Source organism: Corvus hawaiiensis, chromosome 40 (assembly GCF_020740725.1).
Source record: "Corvus hawaiiensis isolate bCorHaw1 chromosome 40, bCorHaw1.pri.cur, whole genome shotgun sequence".
NCBI classification, from domain to species: Eukaryota; Metazoa; Chordata; class Aves; order Passeriformes; family Corvidae; genus Corvus; species Corvus hawaiiensis.
In genome coordinates, this window is record NC_063252.1 from 213,024 (window position 1) to 229,166 (window position 16,143).

The 16,143-nt window shown below is 56.8% G+C and overlaps 1 protein-coding gene across 1 annotated transcript in view; it reads left to right on the plus strand.

Moving 5' to 3' along the window:
- The window catches only part of CHD8 (chromodomain helicase DNA binding protein 8), a 50,364-nt gene that overhangs the window by 6,308 nt on the left and 27,913 nt on the right, over nt 1–16,143 (plus strand). The window contains 13 exon segments of the mRNA XM_048290403.1: nt 938–1,006; nt 1,113–1,168; nt 3,244–3,361; nt 3,779–3,862; nt 4,557–4,694; nt 5,976–6,097; nt 7,793–8,036; nt 9,664–9,840; nt 10,535–10,678; nt 11,970–12,225; nt 14,191–14,404; nt 15,095–15,290; nt 15,915–16,082. Of these exon segments, the coding sequence (XP_048146360.1) occupies nt 938–1,006; nt 1,113–1,168; nt 3,244–3,361; nt 3,779–3,862; nt 4,557–4,694; nt 5,976–6,097; nt 7,793–8,036; nt 9,664–9,840; nt 10,535–10,678; nt 11,970–12,225; nt 14,191–14,404; nt 15,095–15,290; nt 15,915–16,082 (1,986 nt within the window).

Sequence of the window (16,143 nt, forward strand, 5' to 3'; positions counted from 1 at the left end):
TATCTTCATCACCTTCCTCACCTTCTCCGTCCCCATCATCTTCATCATCGCCTTCCTCACCGTTGTCACCTTCTCCGTCATCTTCGTCACCTTCTCCCATCATCTTCGTCACCTTCTCCATCCCTGTTACCTTCATCCCCATCCCCACCTCGGTCACGTTCCTCACCTTGTTTGCATCCATCATCCTCCTCACCTTCTCTGCGTCCATCATCTTCCTCACCTTCTCTGCGTCCATCATCTTCCTCACCTTCTCCGTGTCCATCATCTTCCTCACCTTCTCCACGTCCATCATCCTCCTCACCTTCTCCGTGTCCATCATCCTCCTCACCTTCTCCATGTCCATCATCCTCCTCACCTTCTCCGTGTCCATCATCTTCCTCACCTTCTCCATGTCCATCATCCTCCTCACCTTCTCCGTGTCCATCATCTTCCTCACCTTCTCCATGTCCATCATCCTCCTCACCTTCTCCGTGTCCATCATCTTCCTCACCTTCTCCATGTCCATCATCCTCCTCACCTTCTCCTTGTCCATCATCTTCCTCACCTTCTCCTTGTCCATCATCCTCCTCACCTTCTCCATGTCCATCATCCTCCTCACCTTCTCCTTGTCCATCATCTTCCTCACCTTCTCCACGTCCATCATCTTCCTCACCTTCTCCATGTCCATCATCCTCCTCACCTTCTCCGTGTCCATCATCTTCCTCACCTTCTCCATGTCCATCATCTTCCTCACCTTCTCCGTGTCCATCATCCTCCTCACCTTCTCCTTGTCCATCATCTTCCTCACCTTCTCCATGTCCATCATCCTCCTCACCTTCTCCGTGTCCATCATCCTCCTCACCTTCTCTGCGTCCATCATCTTCCTCACCTTCTCCATGTCCATCACCTTCCTCACCTTCCTCACCTTCCTCACCTTCCTCCTCCTCCTCGTCCCCAGGAGAACCCGAGCGAGGAAGACGCCGCCATCGTGGACAAGGTCCTGTCCATGCGCGTGGTCAAGAAGGAGGTGAGGCCGGCGGTCACTGCGGCGGTCACCGGGGTGGCCCGAGGTGACCCCCAGGGCCTCCTCCTGACCTTCCTCCCACCCTCCTCCTCCTCCTCCTCCTCCTCAGCTGCCGTCGGGACAATTGGTGGAGTCCGAGGAGTTCTTCGTCAAGTACAAAAATTAGTAGGTGGCCCTGGGAGGTCCACGGGGTGGGGAGAGGTCACTCGTGGTCACTCGTGGTCACTCGTGGTCATTCCTGCTCGTTTAAGGTCATTTGTGGTCATTTTGGGGTCATTGAAGGTCGCTTTGGGGTCGGTTTTGGGAGGTGGTGTGGAGTCCAGGAGGAGCCTCGCCCCAGGTGACCTCACCTGGCCACACCTGGGGTCATCCCTGGTCATTTGGGGTCATTTTTGGTCATTTTGGGTCATCCGTGGTCATTTGGGGGTCATTTTTGGGTCATTTTGGGGTCATTTTTGGTGATTTTGGGCTTTTTTTGGATCTTTCTGGGTCATTCCGGGTCATTTTGGGGTCATTTTTGAGCATTTGGGGGGTCAGTCTTGAGGTCAGCTTTTGGTCACTTTGGGGTCACTTTGGGGTCAGTTTCTGGTCATTTCGGGGCTTTTTGGGGTCAGGTTTTGGTCATTTTGGGGCATTTTTGATCGTATTGATTGAGTTTTGACCCTTTAGGCTCATTTTTGCTTATTTGGACTCTCTTTTGCTCCTTTTGGACTATTTTGAGTCATTTGTGCTCGCTGTGGGGTAATTTTTGGTCATTCTGGACTCAGTTTTGATCGTTTTGGGTCGTTTTTGACTATTTTGGTAGTTTTGCTCATTCCGGGCTCATTTCTGAGCGTTTTTGGGGTTGTTTTTGGGGTCGTTTTTGAACATTTTTGAGCATTTTTGGGGTCGTTTTTGGGGTCATTTTTGAGCATTTTTGGGGTTGTTTTTGAGCGGTTTTGGGGTCATTTTTGCTCATTCTGGGCTCATTTTTGAGCGGTTTTGGGGTCATTTTTGAACGGTTTTGGGCTCATTTTTGAGCATTTTTGGGGTCGTTTTTGAGTGGTTTTGGGGTTGTTTTTGGGGTCATTTTTGAGCATTTTTGGGGTCATTTCTGAGCGTTTTTGGGGTTGTTTTTGGGGTCATTTTTGAGCATTTTTGGGGTCGTTTTTGAGCATTTTTGGGGTTTTTGGGGTCATTTTTGAGCATTTTTGGGCTCATTTTTGAGCATTTTTGGGGTCGTTTGTGAGCATTTTTGGGGTCGTTCTTGAGTGTTTTCGGGATCATTTTTGCTCATTCTGGGCTCGTTTTTGAGCGTTTTTGGGGTCATTTTTGAGCATTTTCGGGGTCGTTTTTGAGTGTTTTCGGGGTCGTTTTTGAGCGTTTTTGGGGTCATTTTTGAGCATTTTCGGGGTCGTTTTTGAGTGTTTTCAGGGTCGTTTTTGAATGTTTTTGGGCTCGTTTTTGAGCATTTTTGGGCTCATTTTTGAGTGTTTTTGAGCTCATTTTTGAGCATTTTTGGGGTCGTTCTTGAGCATTTTGGGGTTGTTTTTGAACATTTTTGGGGTCATTTTTGGGGTCATTTTTGAGCGTTTTTGGGGGCATTTTTGAGCATTTTCAGGGTCATTTTTGAGCATTTTTGGGGTCGTTTTTGAGCGTTTTTGGGGTTGTTTTTGGGGTCATTTTTGAGCATTTTTGGGCTCATTTTTGAGCATTTTTGGGGTCGTTTGTGAGCATTTTTGGGGTCGTTCTTGAGTGTTTTCGGGATCATTTTTGCTCATTCTGGGCTCGTTTTTGAGCGTTTTTGGGGTCATTTTGAGCAGTTTTGGGGTCATTTTTGAGCATTTTTGGGGTTGTTTTTGAGCGTTTTCGGGGTCATTTTTGAGCATTTTCGGGGTCGTTTTTGAGTGTTTTCGGGGTCGTTTTTGAACGTTTTTGGGCTCGTTTTTGAGCATTTTTGGGCTCATTTTTGAGTGTTTTTGAGCTCATTTTTGAGCATTTTTGGGGTCGTTCTTGAGCATTTTGGGGTTGTTTTTGAACATTTTTGGGGTCATTTTTGGGGTCATTTTTGAGCGTTTTTGGGGGCATTTTTGAGCATTTTCAGGGTCGTTTTTGAACGTTTTCGGGGTCGTTTTTGAGCGTTTTTGGGCTCGTTTTGGAGCGTTTTCGGGGTAATTTTGGAGCGGTTTCGGGGTCCCGGGCTCCCCGGGGTGGGCGGGGCCCTCACCTGTGCCCAAGTGTGACCCCGGCCCCGCCCCCAGCTCGTACCTGCACTGCGAGTGGGCGACGATCGCGCAGCTGGAGAAGGACAAGAGGATCCACCAGAAGCTCAAGCGCTTCAAGACCAAGATGAACCAAATGCGCCACTTCTTCCACGAGGTTCGGGGCGATTTCTGGGGGTTTTGGGAAAAATCGGGGTGTTCTGAGGGGGAAAGTGGGGTTTTGGGGGAAAAAAATGGTTTTTTGGGAGGGGAAATTCGGGGTTTTGGGGGAAAAATGGGGATGGGGGGATAATGAGGATTTGGGGGGGAAATGGGAATTTTTGGGGGAAAAGTGGGGATTTGGGGGGGAAAAAGCAAGGGTTTGGAAGGAAGAAATGGGGAAGTGGGAAAATGAGGAATTGAGAGGAAAAACATTGTTTTTTGGAAAATCTGAAATTGGTAAAAATCTGGGGGTTTTGGGGAAAAACTGAGATTTGTGGAGGAAAAACGGGCGTTTTGGGGGAAAAAAATGGGGATCTGGGGTAAAAATGAATTTTGGGGAGAAAAACGGGGATTTTGGGGCTTTTTTCCCCAGGATGAAGAGCCCTTCAACCCCGACTACGTGGAGGTCGATCGGATCCTGGACGAGTCCCACAGCGTGGACAAGGACAACGGCGAGGTCGGGGGGCCCCAAAAGTGGGCGTTTTTCTGGGTTTAGGGGTGGAAGAATCCCCAAATTGGGGTATTTTCGTGGATTTTGGGGTGGAAGAACCCCAAAATGGGGATTTTTCTTGGATTTAGAGGTGGAAGAGCCCCAAACTGGGATTTTTCGTGGATTTAGGGGTGGAAGAACCCCAAAATGGGGATTTTTTGTGGCTTTAGGGGTGGAAGCATCCCAAAATAGGTATTTTTCATGGATTTATGGGTGGTAGAACCCCATAATTGGGATTTTTCATGGATCTAGGAGTGAAATAACCCCAAAATTGGGGGGTTTTGTGGATTCAGGGGTGGTAGAAAACCGAAATGGGGTATTTTCTTGGATTTAGAAGTGTTAGAACCCCAAAATCGGGATTTTTCGTGGATTTCGTGGTTGAAGAACCCCAAAATGGGGATTTTTCGTGGATTTCGTGGTGGTAGAACCCCAAAATGGAGACTTTTGATGGGCTCAGCGCGGGTAGAACCCAAAATTTTGGGTTTTTTCCCCGGATTTCGTGGTGGCAGAACCCCAAAATTGAGGTTCTAGGGAGCGGTCAGTGCCCCCAAATTTTGGTCCCTCGAGGTCAGGGTGCGGTCAGCACCCCCAGACCGCGGTCCTGGCTGACCAGGGCACGGTCGCCGCCGGCTGACCGCTGCTGTGGTCACTCTGTCCGCAGCCCGTGGTGTACTACCTGGTCAAGTGGTGCTCGCTGCCCTACGAGGACAGCACCTGGGAGCTGCAGGAGGACGTGGACGAAGCCAAAATCGCCGAATTCCGCCGCATCCAGGCCCGGCACCCCGAGCTGAAGCGCCAGGTGAGCGCCGGCCTCGGCCGGGCGGCCACGCCCGCGGTCACTCCGGGTCACTTCCCGACGTTCCGGGTCGGTTTGGGGTGATTTGGGGTCGATTTTTAACGGTTTTGGTCGTTTTTTTAACGTTTCTGGTGGTTTTGGGGTGATTTGTGGGCGTTTTGGGGTCAGTTTCGGGCTGGGTTTGTGGTCACTCCTGGTCATTTTGGGGTCGTTTTTGATCTTTTTGGGGTCATTTTTGACGTCATTCCTGGTCGATTTTGGTGCTGTTTCTGGTCAGGTTTGGGGTCAGGTTTGGGGTCAGGTTTGGGGTCAGTTTCTGGTCATTTTGGGCTCATTTTGGGGTCATTTTTGATCTTTTTGGGGTCATTTTTCCCGTTTTTGACGTTATTCCTGGTCAATTTTAGGGCCATTTCTGGACGTTTTGGGGTCAGTTTTGGGGTCAGTTTCTGGTCATTTTTGGCTCTCTCCTGGTCATTTTGGGGTCATTTTTGATTTTTTTTGACGTCATTCCTCATCAATTTTGGGGCCATTTCTGGACGTTTTGGGGTCAGTTTGGGGGTCAGTTTGGGGGTCAGTTTCTGGTCATTTTGGGGTAATTTTTGATCTTTTCGGGGTCATTTTTCCCCATTTTTGACGTCATTCCTGGTCAAATTTGGGGCCATTTCTGGGCATTTTGGGGTCGGTTTCTGGTCATTTTTGGCTCTCTCCTGGCCATTTTGGGGTCATTTTTTCCCATTTTTGACGTCATTCCTGGTCAATTTTGGGGCCGTTTCTGGATGTTTTGTGGTCAGTTTTGGGGTCAGTTTGTGGTCATTTTGGGCTCATTTCTGGTCATTTTGGGGTCATTTTTGATGTTTCTAGAGTAATTTTTTCTCATTTTTGACATCATTTCTGGTCATTTTGGGGTCATTTTTGATCTTCTTTGACGTCATTCCTGGTCAATTTTGGGGCCATTTCTGGTCAGTTTTGGGGTCAGGTTTGGGGTCAGTTTCTGGTCATTTTTGGCTCATTCCTGGTCATTTTGAGGTCATTTTTTCTCATTTTTGACATCATTCCTGATCAATTTTGGTGCCGTTTCTGGACGTTTGGGGGTCAGTTTCTGGTCATTTTGAGCTCATTCCGGGCTCATTCCTGGTCATTTTGGGGTCATTTTTGATCCTTTCGGGCTCGTTTTTTTGACGCCTCGGGCTCTTCTTTTGACGTTTTGGGCTCGTTTGTTCACGTTTTTGGGGTTTTGGGGCCTCGCTGACCGCTGTCCCTCCCCCGTCCCCTGTCCCCGCCCAGCCGCGCCCCCAGGCCGGGGCCTGGAAGAAGCTGGAGGCGTCGCACGAGTACAAGAACCACAACCAGCTGCGGGAGTACCAACTGGAAGGGGTCAACTGGCTGCTCTTCAACTGGTACAACAGGTGAGGCCGCCTGGTCAGCCTGGCCGGCGCGTCCTGGTGGCCAGCTCTGCCCCTGGGGTCACTGCGTCCTCGTGGCCGTAGCGTTGCGCTGTTTGCGTTGTCCTTGTGGTCATCTTTTCTTTGTGGTGGCCTTGTTCTCGTTGTGGTCACTCTGTTGTCGCGGTCAGCTTGTCCTCGCGGTCGCCTTGTCCTTCTGTTCGCTTTGGCCTCGTGGTCATCTCATGCTGGTGGTCATCTTCTCTTGGTCACCCGGTCCTACTTGGGGTCACTTTGTCTTGCTCTGTTTGTGCTCTTTGGGGTCATTTTGTTCTGGTCATCTCGTTTTCCTTGGGGTCACCTTCTTCTGGTCACTTCCTCCTCCTTGTGGTCACCTTTTCTTGGTCACCTTGTCTTCCTTGTGGTCATCTTCTCCTCCTTGTGGTCACCTTTTCTTGGTCACCTTCTCCTCCTTGTGGTCACCTTTTCTTGGTCACCTTCTCCTCCTTGTGGTCACTTTCTCCTGGTCACTTTCTCCTCCTTGTGGTCACTTTTTCTTGGTCACCTTCTCCTCCTTGTGGTCACTTTCTCCTGGTCACTTTCTCCTCCTTGTGGTCACTTTTTCTTGGTCACCTTCTCCTCCTTGTGGTCACCTTTTCTTGGTCACCTTCTCCTCCTTGTGGTCATCTTTTCTTGGTCATCTTCTCCTCCTTGTGGTCACCTTTTCTTGGTCACCTTCTCCTCCTTGTGGTCACTTTCTCCTGGTCACTTTCTCCTCCTTGTGGTCACTTTTTCTTGGTCACCTTCTCCTCCTTGTGGTCACCTTTTCTTGGTCACCTTCTCCTCCTTGTGGTCATCTTCTCCTCCTTGTGGTCACCTTTTCTTGGTCACCTTCTCCTCCTTGTGGTCACCTTTTCTTGGTCACCTTCTCCTCCTTGTGGTCACTTTCTCCTGGTCACTTTCTCCTCCTTGTGGTCACTTTTTCTTGGTCACCTTCTCCTCCTTGTGGTCACCTTTTCTTGGTCACCTTCTCCTCCTTGTGGTCATCTTCTCCTCCTTGTGGTCACCTTTTCTTGGTCACCTTCTCCTCCTTGTGGTCATCTTTTCTTGGTCATCTTCTCCTCCTTGTGGTCACTTTCTCCTGGTCACTTTCTCCTCCTTGTGGTCACTTTTTCTTGGTCACCTTCTCCTCCTTGTGGTCACCTTTTCTTGGTCACCTTCTCCTCCTTGTGGTCACTTTCTCCTCCTTGTGGTTGTTTTCTGTTGGTCACCTTGTCCCTGTGGTTAGTTTTTCTTTCTTACGGTCATTTTCTCCTGGTCACTTTCTCCTCCTTGTGGTCACCTTTTCTTGGTCACCTTCTCCTCCTTGTGGTCACTTTCTCCTGGTCACTTCCTCCTCCTTGTGGTCACCTTTTCCTGGTCACTTTCTCATCCTCTTGGTGACTTTTTTGCTGGTCACTTCTCTTGCTGCTCCCGTTCTCCTCCTGGTCCACACCTGCTCCTCCCATTCCCCTTGTCCTGTCCCTGTCCAGGTTTCTCACCTGTCCCAGGTGCGTCCCAGGTGCGTCCCTCACCTGTCCCTCGGGCAGAGCTGCATCCTGCCGGACGAGAAGGGGCAGGGCAGGGCTGTCCCTTGTCCCCCTTGTGCGTGCCCTGCGTCCCTGCTGTCCCTCACCTGGCCCAGGTGTGTCCCTCACCTGTCCCTCACCTGTCCCTCAGGCAGAACTGCATCCTGGCCGACGAGATGGGGCTGGGCAAGACCATCCAGTCGATCGCCTTCCTGCAGGAGGTGCACGGCGCCGGCGTCCGGGGGCCCTTCCTGGTCATCGCGCCGCTGTCCACCATCACCAACTGGGAGCGCGAGTTCGGCACCTGGACCGGCCTCAACACCATCGTCTACCACGGCAGCCTGGCGTCGCGGCAGATGATCCAGCAGTACGAGATGTACTGCAAGGACACCAAGGTGAGCTCGGTTACCTGTGGGGCACAGCTGGGCACACCTGGGGCACACCTGGGCACACCTGTATGGTATCACTGACACACCTGGGGCACACCTGTGACACACCTGGGCACACCCGTATGGTATCACTGACACGCCTGGGCACACCTGGGCACATCTGTATGGTATCACTGACACACCTGGGCACACCTGTAACACACCTGGGCACATCTGTATGGTATCACTGACACACCTGGGCACACCTGTGACACACCTGGGCACACTTGTATGGTATCACTGACACGCCTGGGCACACCTGGGCACACCTGTATGGTATCACTGACACACCTGGGCACACCTGTGACACACCTGGGCACACTTGTATGGTATCACTGACACACCTGGGCACACCTGGGCACATCTGTATGGTATCACTGACACATCTGGGCACACCTGTGACACACCTGGGCACACTTGTATGGTATCACTGACACAGCTGGGCACACCTGGGCACATCTGTATGGTATCACTGACACACCTGGGCACACCTGTGACACACCTGGGCACACTTGTATGGTATCACTGACATGCCTGGGCACACCTGGGCACACCTGTATGGTATCACTGACACACCTGGGCACACCTGTGACACACCTGGGCACACTTGTATGGTATCACTGACACACCTGGGCACACCTGGGCACATCTGTATGGTATCACTGACACACCTGGGCACACCTGTAACACACCTGGGCACACCCGTATGGTATCACTGACACACCTGGGACACACCTGGGCACACTTGTATGGTATCACTGACACAGCTGGGGCACACCTGGGCACATCTGTATGGTATCACTGACACACCTGGGCACACCTGTGACACACCTGGGCACACCCGTATGGTATCACTGACACACCTGGGCACACCTGGGCACATCTGTATGGTATCACTGACACGCCTGGGCACACCTGGGCACACCTGTATGGTATCACTGACACACCTGGGCACACCTGTAACACACCTGGGCACACTTGTATGGTTATCACTGACACAGCTGGGCACACCTGGGCACATCTGTATGGTATCACTGACACACCTGGGCACACCTGTGACACACCTGGGCACACTTGTATGGTATCACTGACACACCTGGGCACACCTGGGCACATCTGTATGGTATCACTGACACACCTGGGCACACCTGTGACACACCTGGGCACACTTGTATGGTATCACTGACACACCTGGGCACACCTGGGCACATCTGTATGGTATCACTGACACACCTGGGGCACACCTGTGACACACCTGGGCACATCTGTATGGTATCACTGACACACCTGGGGCACACCTGTGACACACCTGGGCACATCTGTATGGTATCACTGACACACCTGGGGCACACCTGGGCACACCTGGGCACATCTGTATGGTATCACTGACACACCTGGGCACACCTGGGCACATCTGTATGGTATCACTGACACATCTGGGCACACCTGTGACACACCTGGGCACACCCGTATGGTATCACTGACACACCTGGGCACACCTGTGCTCACCTGTCCCTCACCTGTCCCTCACCTGTCCCTCACCTGCGCTCACCTGTCCCTCACCTGTGCCTCACCTGCCCTCACCTGCCCGCAGGGCCGGCTGATCCCCGGCGCCTACAAGTTCGACGCGCTCATCACCACGTTCGAGATGATCCTGTCCGACTGCCCCGAGCTGCGCGAGATCGAGTGGCGCTGCGTGGTCATCGACGAGGCGCACCGCCTCAAGAACCGCCACTGCAAGCTGCTGGACAGCCTCAAGCACATGGACCTGGTCAGCGCCGCGCGCCCCGCGGGGGGCCGTCCGCAGGGGGTGGGGGTCATCCTGGGCTCCAGGGGAGCTCACCTGGGTGCACCTGGGCACACCTGGGCACACCTGGAGGTCACCTGGGTGCACCTGAGCACACCTGGGCACACCTGGAGGTCACCTGGGTGCACCTGGAGCTCACCTGGGTGCACCTGGGTGCACCTGGAGCTCACCTGGGCACACCTGGAAAAGTTTGGGAGAGGCTTGGGGTCATTCCAAGGTCCGAGGAAGAGTTTTGGGGGCACCTGGAGGTGATTGGGAGAGGTTTGGGGTCCAGGGCGTGGACCTGGAGCTCACCTGGGCACACCTGGAGCTCACCTGGGTGCACCTGGAGCTCACCTGGGCGCACCTGGAAAAGTTTGGGAGAGGCTTGGGGTCATTCCAAGGTCCAAGGGAGGGTTCTGGGGGCACCTGGAGGTGTTTGGGGTTGTCCTGGGGTTGTTTTGGAGGTCACCTGGGCACACCTGGAGCTCACCTGGGCGCACCTGGGCTCACCTGGCCTCATGCAGGGGATGCTCCTGATGACTCTGGGTGACCCCTGGGAGGACCCTGGTCACCCCTGGGATGTCCCAGGTGACCTCTTGGAGGTCCGCGGGCCGTTTTTGGTGTCCCCAGGTGTGCTCACCTGCGCTCACCTGCGCTCACCTGCGCTCACCTGCAGGAGCACAAGGTGCTGCTGACGGGGACGCCGCTGCAGAACACGGTGGAGGAGCTCTTCAGCCTCCTGCACTTCCTGGAGCCCACCCAGTTCCCCTCCGAGGCCGAGTTCCTCAAGGACTTCGGGGACCTCAAAACCGAGGAGCAGGTGAGGGGGCACACCTGGGCACGCCTGGGCGCACCTGGGAGGGGTTTCGGGGTCACCTGGGCGCACCTGGGCACACCTGGGAGGTGGGGATAGGGCTGTGAGCGTTCAGGTCTTTGAGGTTGGGGGACTCAGTGGTCACCTGGGGGGGGCTGAGCGGTCACCTGGGGGGCGTGGGGGTCACCTGGGGGTTGTGGGGGTCACCTGCAGAAGGGTTTGGGCGCTGTGCTGGTCACCCAGAGGTCTCAGCCGTCGCCTTGTGGTCACTCGTAGAGCTCTGTGGTCACCTGGAGCTCACCTGGAGCTCACCCAGAGTTCACTCGGAGCTCACCTGGAGCTCACTTGGAGCTCACCTGAGCTCATCTGGAGCTCACCTGGAGCTCACCTGGAGCTCACTTGGAGCTCACCCGGAGCTCACTTGGAGCTCTCCTGGAGCTCTCCTGGAGCTCACCCGGAGCTCACCCGGAGTTCACCCGGAGCTCACCTGGAGCTCACCCGGAGGTCACTTGGAGCTCTCCTGGAGCTCACCTGGAGCTCACCCGGAGCTCACCCGGAGTTCACCCGGAGCTCACTTGGAGCTCACCCGGAGCTCACCCGGAGCTCACTTGGAGCTCACCTGGAGCTCACCCGGAGCTCACCCGGAGCTCACTTGGAGCTCTCCTGGAGCTCACCTGGAGCTCACCTGGAGCTCACCCGGAGTTCACCCGGAGCTCACTTGGAGCTCACCCGGAGCTCACCCGGAGCTCTCCTGGAGCTCACCCGGAGCTCACCCGGAGCTCACTTGGAGCTCACCCGGAGCTCACTTGGAGCTCTCCTGGAGCTCACCCGGAGCTCACCCGGAGCTCACCCGGAGTTCACCCGGAGCTCACCCGGAGCTCACCCGGAGCTCACCCGGAGCTCACTTGGAGCTCACCCGGAGCTCACCTGGAGCTCACCCGGAGCTCACCTGGAGCTCACCTGGAGCTCACCCGGAGCTCACCTGGAGCACTGCCCATGTCTTCACTGCCCTCGCAGAGTCCCCAAATCCCCCTCCAACACCTCCCAGCTCTCCCCAGGTGTTCCCAGCTCCCCCCAGGTGTCCCCAGGTGCCCCCAGCCGCCCCCAGTTCCCCCCAGCTGCCCCCAGCTCCCCCCAGGTGAGCCCCAGTGCCCCCAGCTGCCCCCAGGTACCCCCAGGTGAGCCCCAGCTCCCCCCAGGTGCCCCCAGGTGAGCCCCAGTGCCCCCAGCTGCCCCCAGGTACCCCCAGGTGAGCCCCGGTGCCCCCAGGTGAGCCCCCAGGTGCTCTGCCCCGCAGGTGCAGAAGCTGCAGGCGCTGCTGAAGCCGATGATGCTGCGGCGGCTGAAGGAGGACGTGGAGAAGAACCTGGCGCCCAAGCAGGAGACCATCATCGAGGTGGAGCTGACCAACGCCCAGAAGCGCCTGTACCGCGCCATCCTGGAGCGCAACTTCGCCTACCTGGCGCGGGGCGCGGGCCACGGCAACGTGCCCAACCTGCTCAACACCATGATGGAGCTGCGCAAGTGCTGCAACCACCCCTACCTCATCAACGGTGAGCGGGCGGCGCGGGGCACCTGGGGGGCACCTGGGGGGCACCTGGGACGTCTGGGAGTACACCTGGGACATCTGGGATACCTGGGTGCATCTGGGGACACACCTGGGACACCTGGGACCCACCTGGGGATATACCTGGGACACAGCTGGGGATATACCTGGGACACAGCTGGGGCATCTGGGGATACACCTGGGGACACACCTGGGACACACCTGGGGACACACCTGGGACACCTGGGATACCTGGGTGCATCTGGGGACACACCTGGGACACACCTGGGGCACCTGGGCACACCTGGGGATACACCTGGGACACACCTGGGGACACACCTGGGACACACCTGGGACACACCTGGGGATACACCTGGGACACACCTGGGGACACACCTGGGACACACCTGGGACACACCTGGGGACACACCTGGGGACACACCTGGGGATACAGCTGGGGACACACCTGGGACACACCTGGGACACACCTGGGGACACACCTGGGACACACCTGGGGACACACCTGGGGATACACCTGGGGACACACCTGGGACACACCTGGGACACACCTGGGGACACACCTGGTACACACCTGGGACACACCTGGGACACACCTGGGGACACACCTGGGGACACACCTGGGACACACCTGGGGATACACCTGGGGACACACCTGGGACACACCTGGGGACACACCTGGGGACACACCTGGGGATACACCTGGGGACACCTGGGCACACCTGGGGACACACCTGGGGACACACCTGGGGCACACCTAGGATACACCTGGGGACACACCTGGGACACACCTGGGACACACCTGGGGACACACCTGGGACACACCTGGGACACACCTGGGGCACACCTGGGACACACCTGGGGACACACCTGGGACACACCTGGGGATACACCTGGGACACCTGGGACCCACCTGGAACGCACCTGGGACACACCTGGGACACACCTGGGGACACCTGGGATACACCTGGGGACACCTGGGCACACCTGGGACACACCTGGGATACACCTGGGAACACACCTGGGCACACCTGGGGGGAACTGAGGGCACCTGGGGACACCTGGGCGGTGCTGCAACCGCCCCCATCTCATCAGTGGTGAGCGGGAGGTGCCTGGTGGTCACCGGTGGTCACTGGTGGTCATTGGTGGTCACCGGTGGTCACTGGTGGTCATTGGTGGAAGTTGCTGGAGGCCATGGGGGTCACCTGGAGAGCTCAGTGATGGCTTGGAGGAACTGTTGGTGGTCACCTGGTGGTCATGGAAGTCACTCGATGGTCACCTGAGGGTCTCGGTGGTCACCTGGGGAGGGCCTCCATGGAGGCCACAGTGGTCACTCGGAGCAGCTGTTGATGGTCGCGGTGGTTACCTAATGGTCACTCGGTGGTCATGGCGGTCACCTGGGGATCCCAGTGGTCACTCGGGGGAAGTGCTGATGCTCGCTTGACGGTCACTGGTGGTCACCTGGTGGCCACAGTGTCTATCTGAAGGCTGCAGTGGTCACCTGGAGATCTCAGCAGTCCCTTGGAGGATCTGCTGCGGACCGCGAGCGGTCACCGGTGGTCACGTAGCGGTCAGCGGTGGTCACGTAGCGGTCAGCGGTGGTCACCTAACAGTTAGTGGTGGTCAGCTAGCCGTCAGCGGTGGTCACCTAGCGGTCACCGGTGGTCACCTAGCGGTCACCGGTGGTCACCTAGCAGTTACTGGTGCTCACCTAGCGGTCACCAGTGGTCACCTAGCGGTCACCGGTGCTCACGTAGCGGTCACTGGTGGTCACCCAGCAGTCACTGGTGGTCACCTAGCGGTCACCGGTGGTCACCTAGCGGTCACCGGTGGTCACCTAGCAGTCACCGGTGGTCACCTAGCAGTCACTGGTGGTCACCTAGCGGTCAGCGGTGGTCACCTAGCGGTCAGCGGTGCTCACCTAGCGGTCACCTGCCGCTCCCCTGTCCCGCAGGCGCCGAGGAGCAGATCGTGGCCGAGCTGCGGGAGTCGCTGCCCACGCCGGCGCCGCCGGACCTGGCGCTCCAGGCCCTGGTGCGCTCGGCCGGGAAGCTGGTGCTGCTGGACAAGCTCCTGCCGCGGCTGCGCGCCGGCGGCCACAAGGTGCTGGTCTTCTCGCAGATGGTGCGGTGCCTGGACATCCTGGAGGACTACCTCATCCAGAAACGGTGGGGCTTCGGGGCGAAAAATGGGGGTTTTGGGAAAAAAACGGGGGGAAATGGGGAGTTTTGGTGTTTCGGGGAGGAAAACGGGGAGAAAACGGGGTTTTGGGGAGAAAAGAGAGGGTTTGGGGTGTGGGAAGTGGGAATGGTGGCTTGCAGGAGTTTGTCATCCAGGAGAAAGGGGAGTTTGGGGAGAAAGTTGGAGATTTGAGGGGAAATGAGTAAGTTGGGTGGAAAATGCAGGATTTGGGGGGAAAAAAGGCATTTTTGGGGTTGTGGGATGTGGGAATGGGGTTTTGGCGCGTCCAGGCTGTTGAGGAGCTCCATGCAGGGGGTTTGGGGACCTCGATGTCCCACAGGAAGGAGGTTCTGGGGCCATCAGGACCTTGAGGAGCATCGTGAAGGTGTTGGGGGACCTTGGGGACCTCGGTGTCCCCCACGGGAGCGTTTGGGGACCTCCACAAGGGCGATTCTGGGTCCTCAACGTTCCCCATGGACCTCTTTGGGGACGTCCACGTTCCCAGTTGCGGTTCCTGACGTCGTTATGGAGCTCAGGTTCCTCAACGTCCTCCATGAACCTCTTTGAGGCCTTGGGCGACCCCGACGTCCCCGACGGCAGCTCCCGACGTCGTTACGGGCCTCAGGAGCCCGGCGGTGGCCGTGGCCCGGCCCTGACCGCCCCCGCGTCCCCCCCAGGTACCCGTACGAGCGCATCGACGGCCGCGTCCGCGGGAACCTGCGGCAGGCGGCCATCGACCGCTTCAGCCGGCCCGACTCGGACCGCTTCGTGTTCCTGCTGTGCACCCGCGCCGGCGGCCTCGGCATCAACCTGACGGCCGCCGACACCTGCATCATCTTCGACTCCGACTGGAACCCCCAGAACGACCTCCAGGTGCGGGTCAAGGCCTTGCGGTGGGGTCTACCAAGGTTTGGGGGTCACGGGGTGAGGTTGGAGGTCACAGGATGGATCTACCAAGGTTTGGGGGTCACGGGGTGAGGTTGGAGGTCACGGGATGGATCTACCAAGGTTTGGGGGTCACGGGGTGAGGTTGGAGGTCACGGGATGGATCTACCAAGGTTTGGGGGTCACGGGGTGAGGTTGGAGGTCACAGGATGGATCTACCAAGGTTTGGGGGTCACGGGGTGAGGTTGGAGGTCACGGGATGGATCTACCACGGTTTGGGGGTCACGGGGTGAGGTTGGAGGTCACGGGATGGATCTACCAAGGTTTGGGGGTCACGGGATGAGGTTGGAGGTCACGGGATGGATCTACCACGGTTTGGGGGTCATGGGATGAGGTTGGAGGTCACGGGATGGATCTACCAAGGTTTGGGGGTCACAGGATGGATCTAGCAAGGTTTCGGGGTCATGGGATGAGGTTCTCCAGGATTTGAAGGTCATGGGATGGGATCTTCCAAGAGCTGGAGACCGTGGGACTCATTGGTGCTCGTGGGATGGGCTCGGACGGTCGCGGCCGCCCCGCGGTGCCCCCGGTGACGCCGCCGCGTGCCCGCAGGCGCAGGCGCGGTGCCACCGCATCGGGCAGAGCAAGGCGGTGAAGGTCTATCGGCTCATCACCCGCAACTCCTACGAGCGCGAGATGTTCGACAAGGCCAGCCTGAAACTCGGCCTGGACAAGGCCGTGCTGCAGTCCATGAGCGGCCGCGAGGGCAACATCACCGGGGTCAGCGGTCACCTGGGCTCGGGGTGGTCACGGGTGGGCTCTACCAAGGGTTGGACGCCAG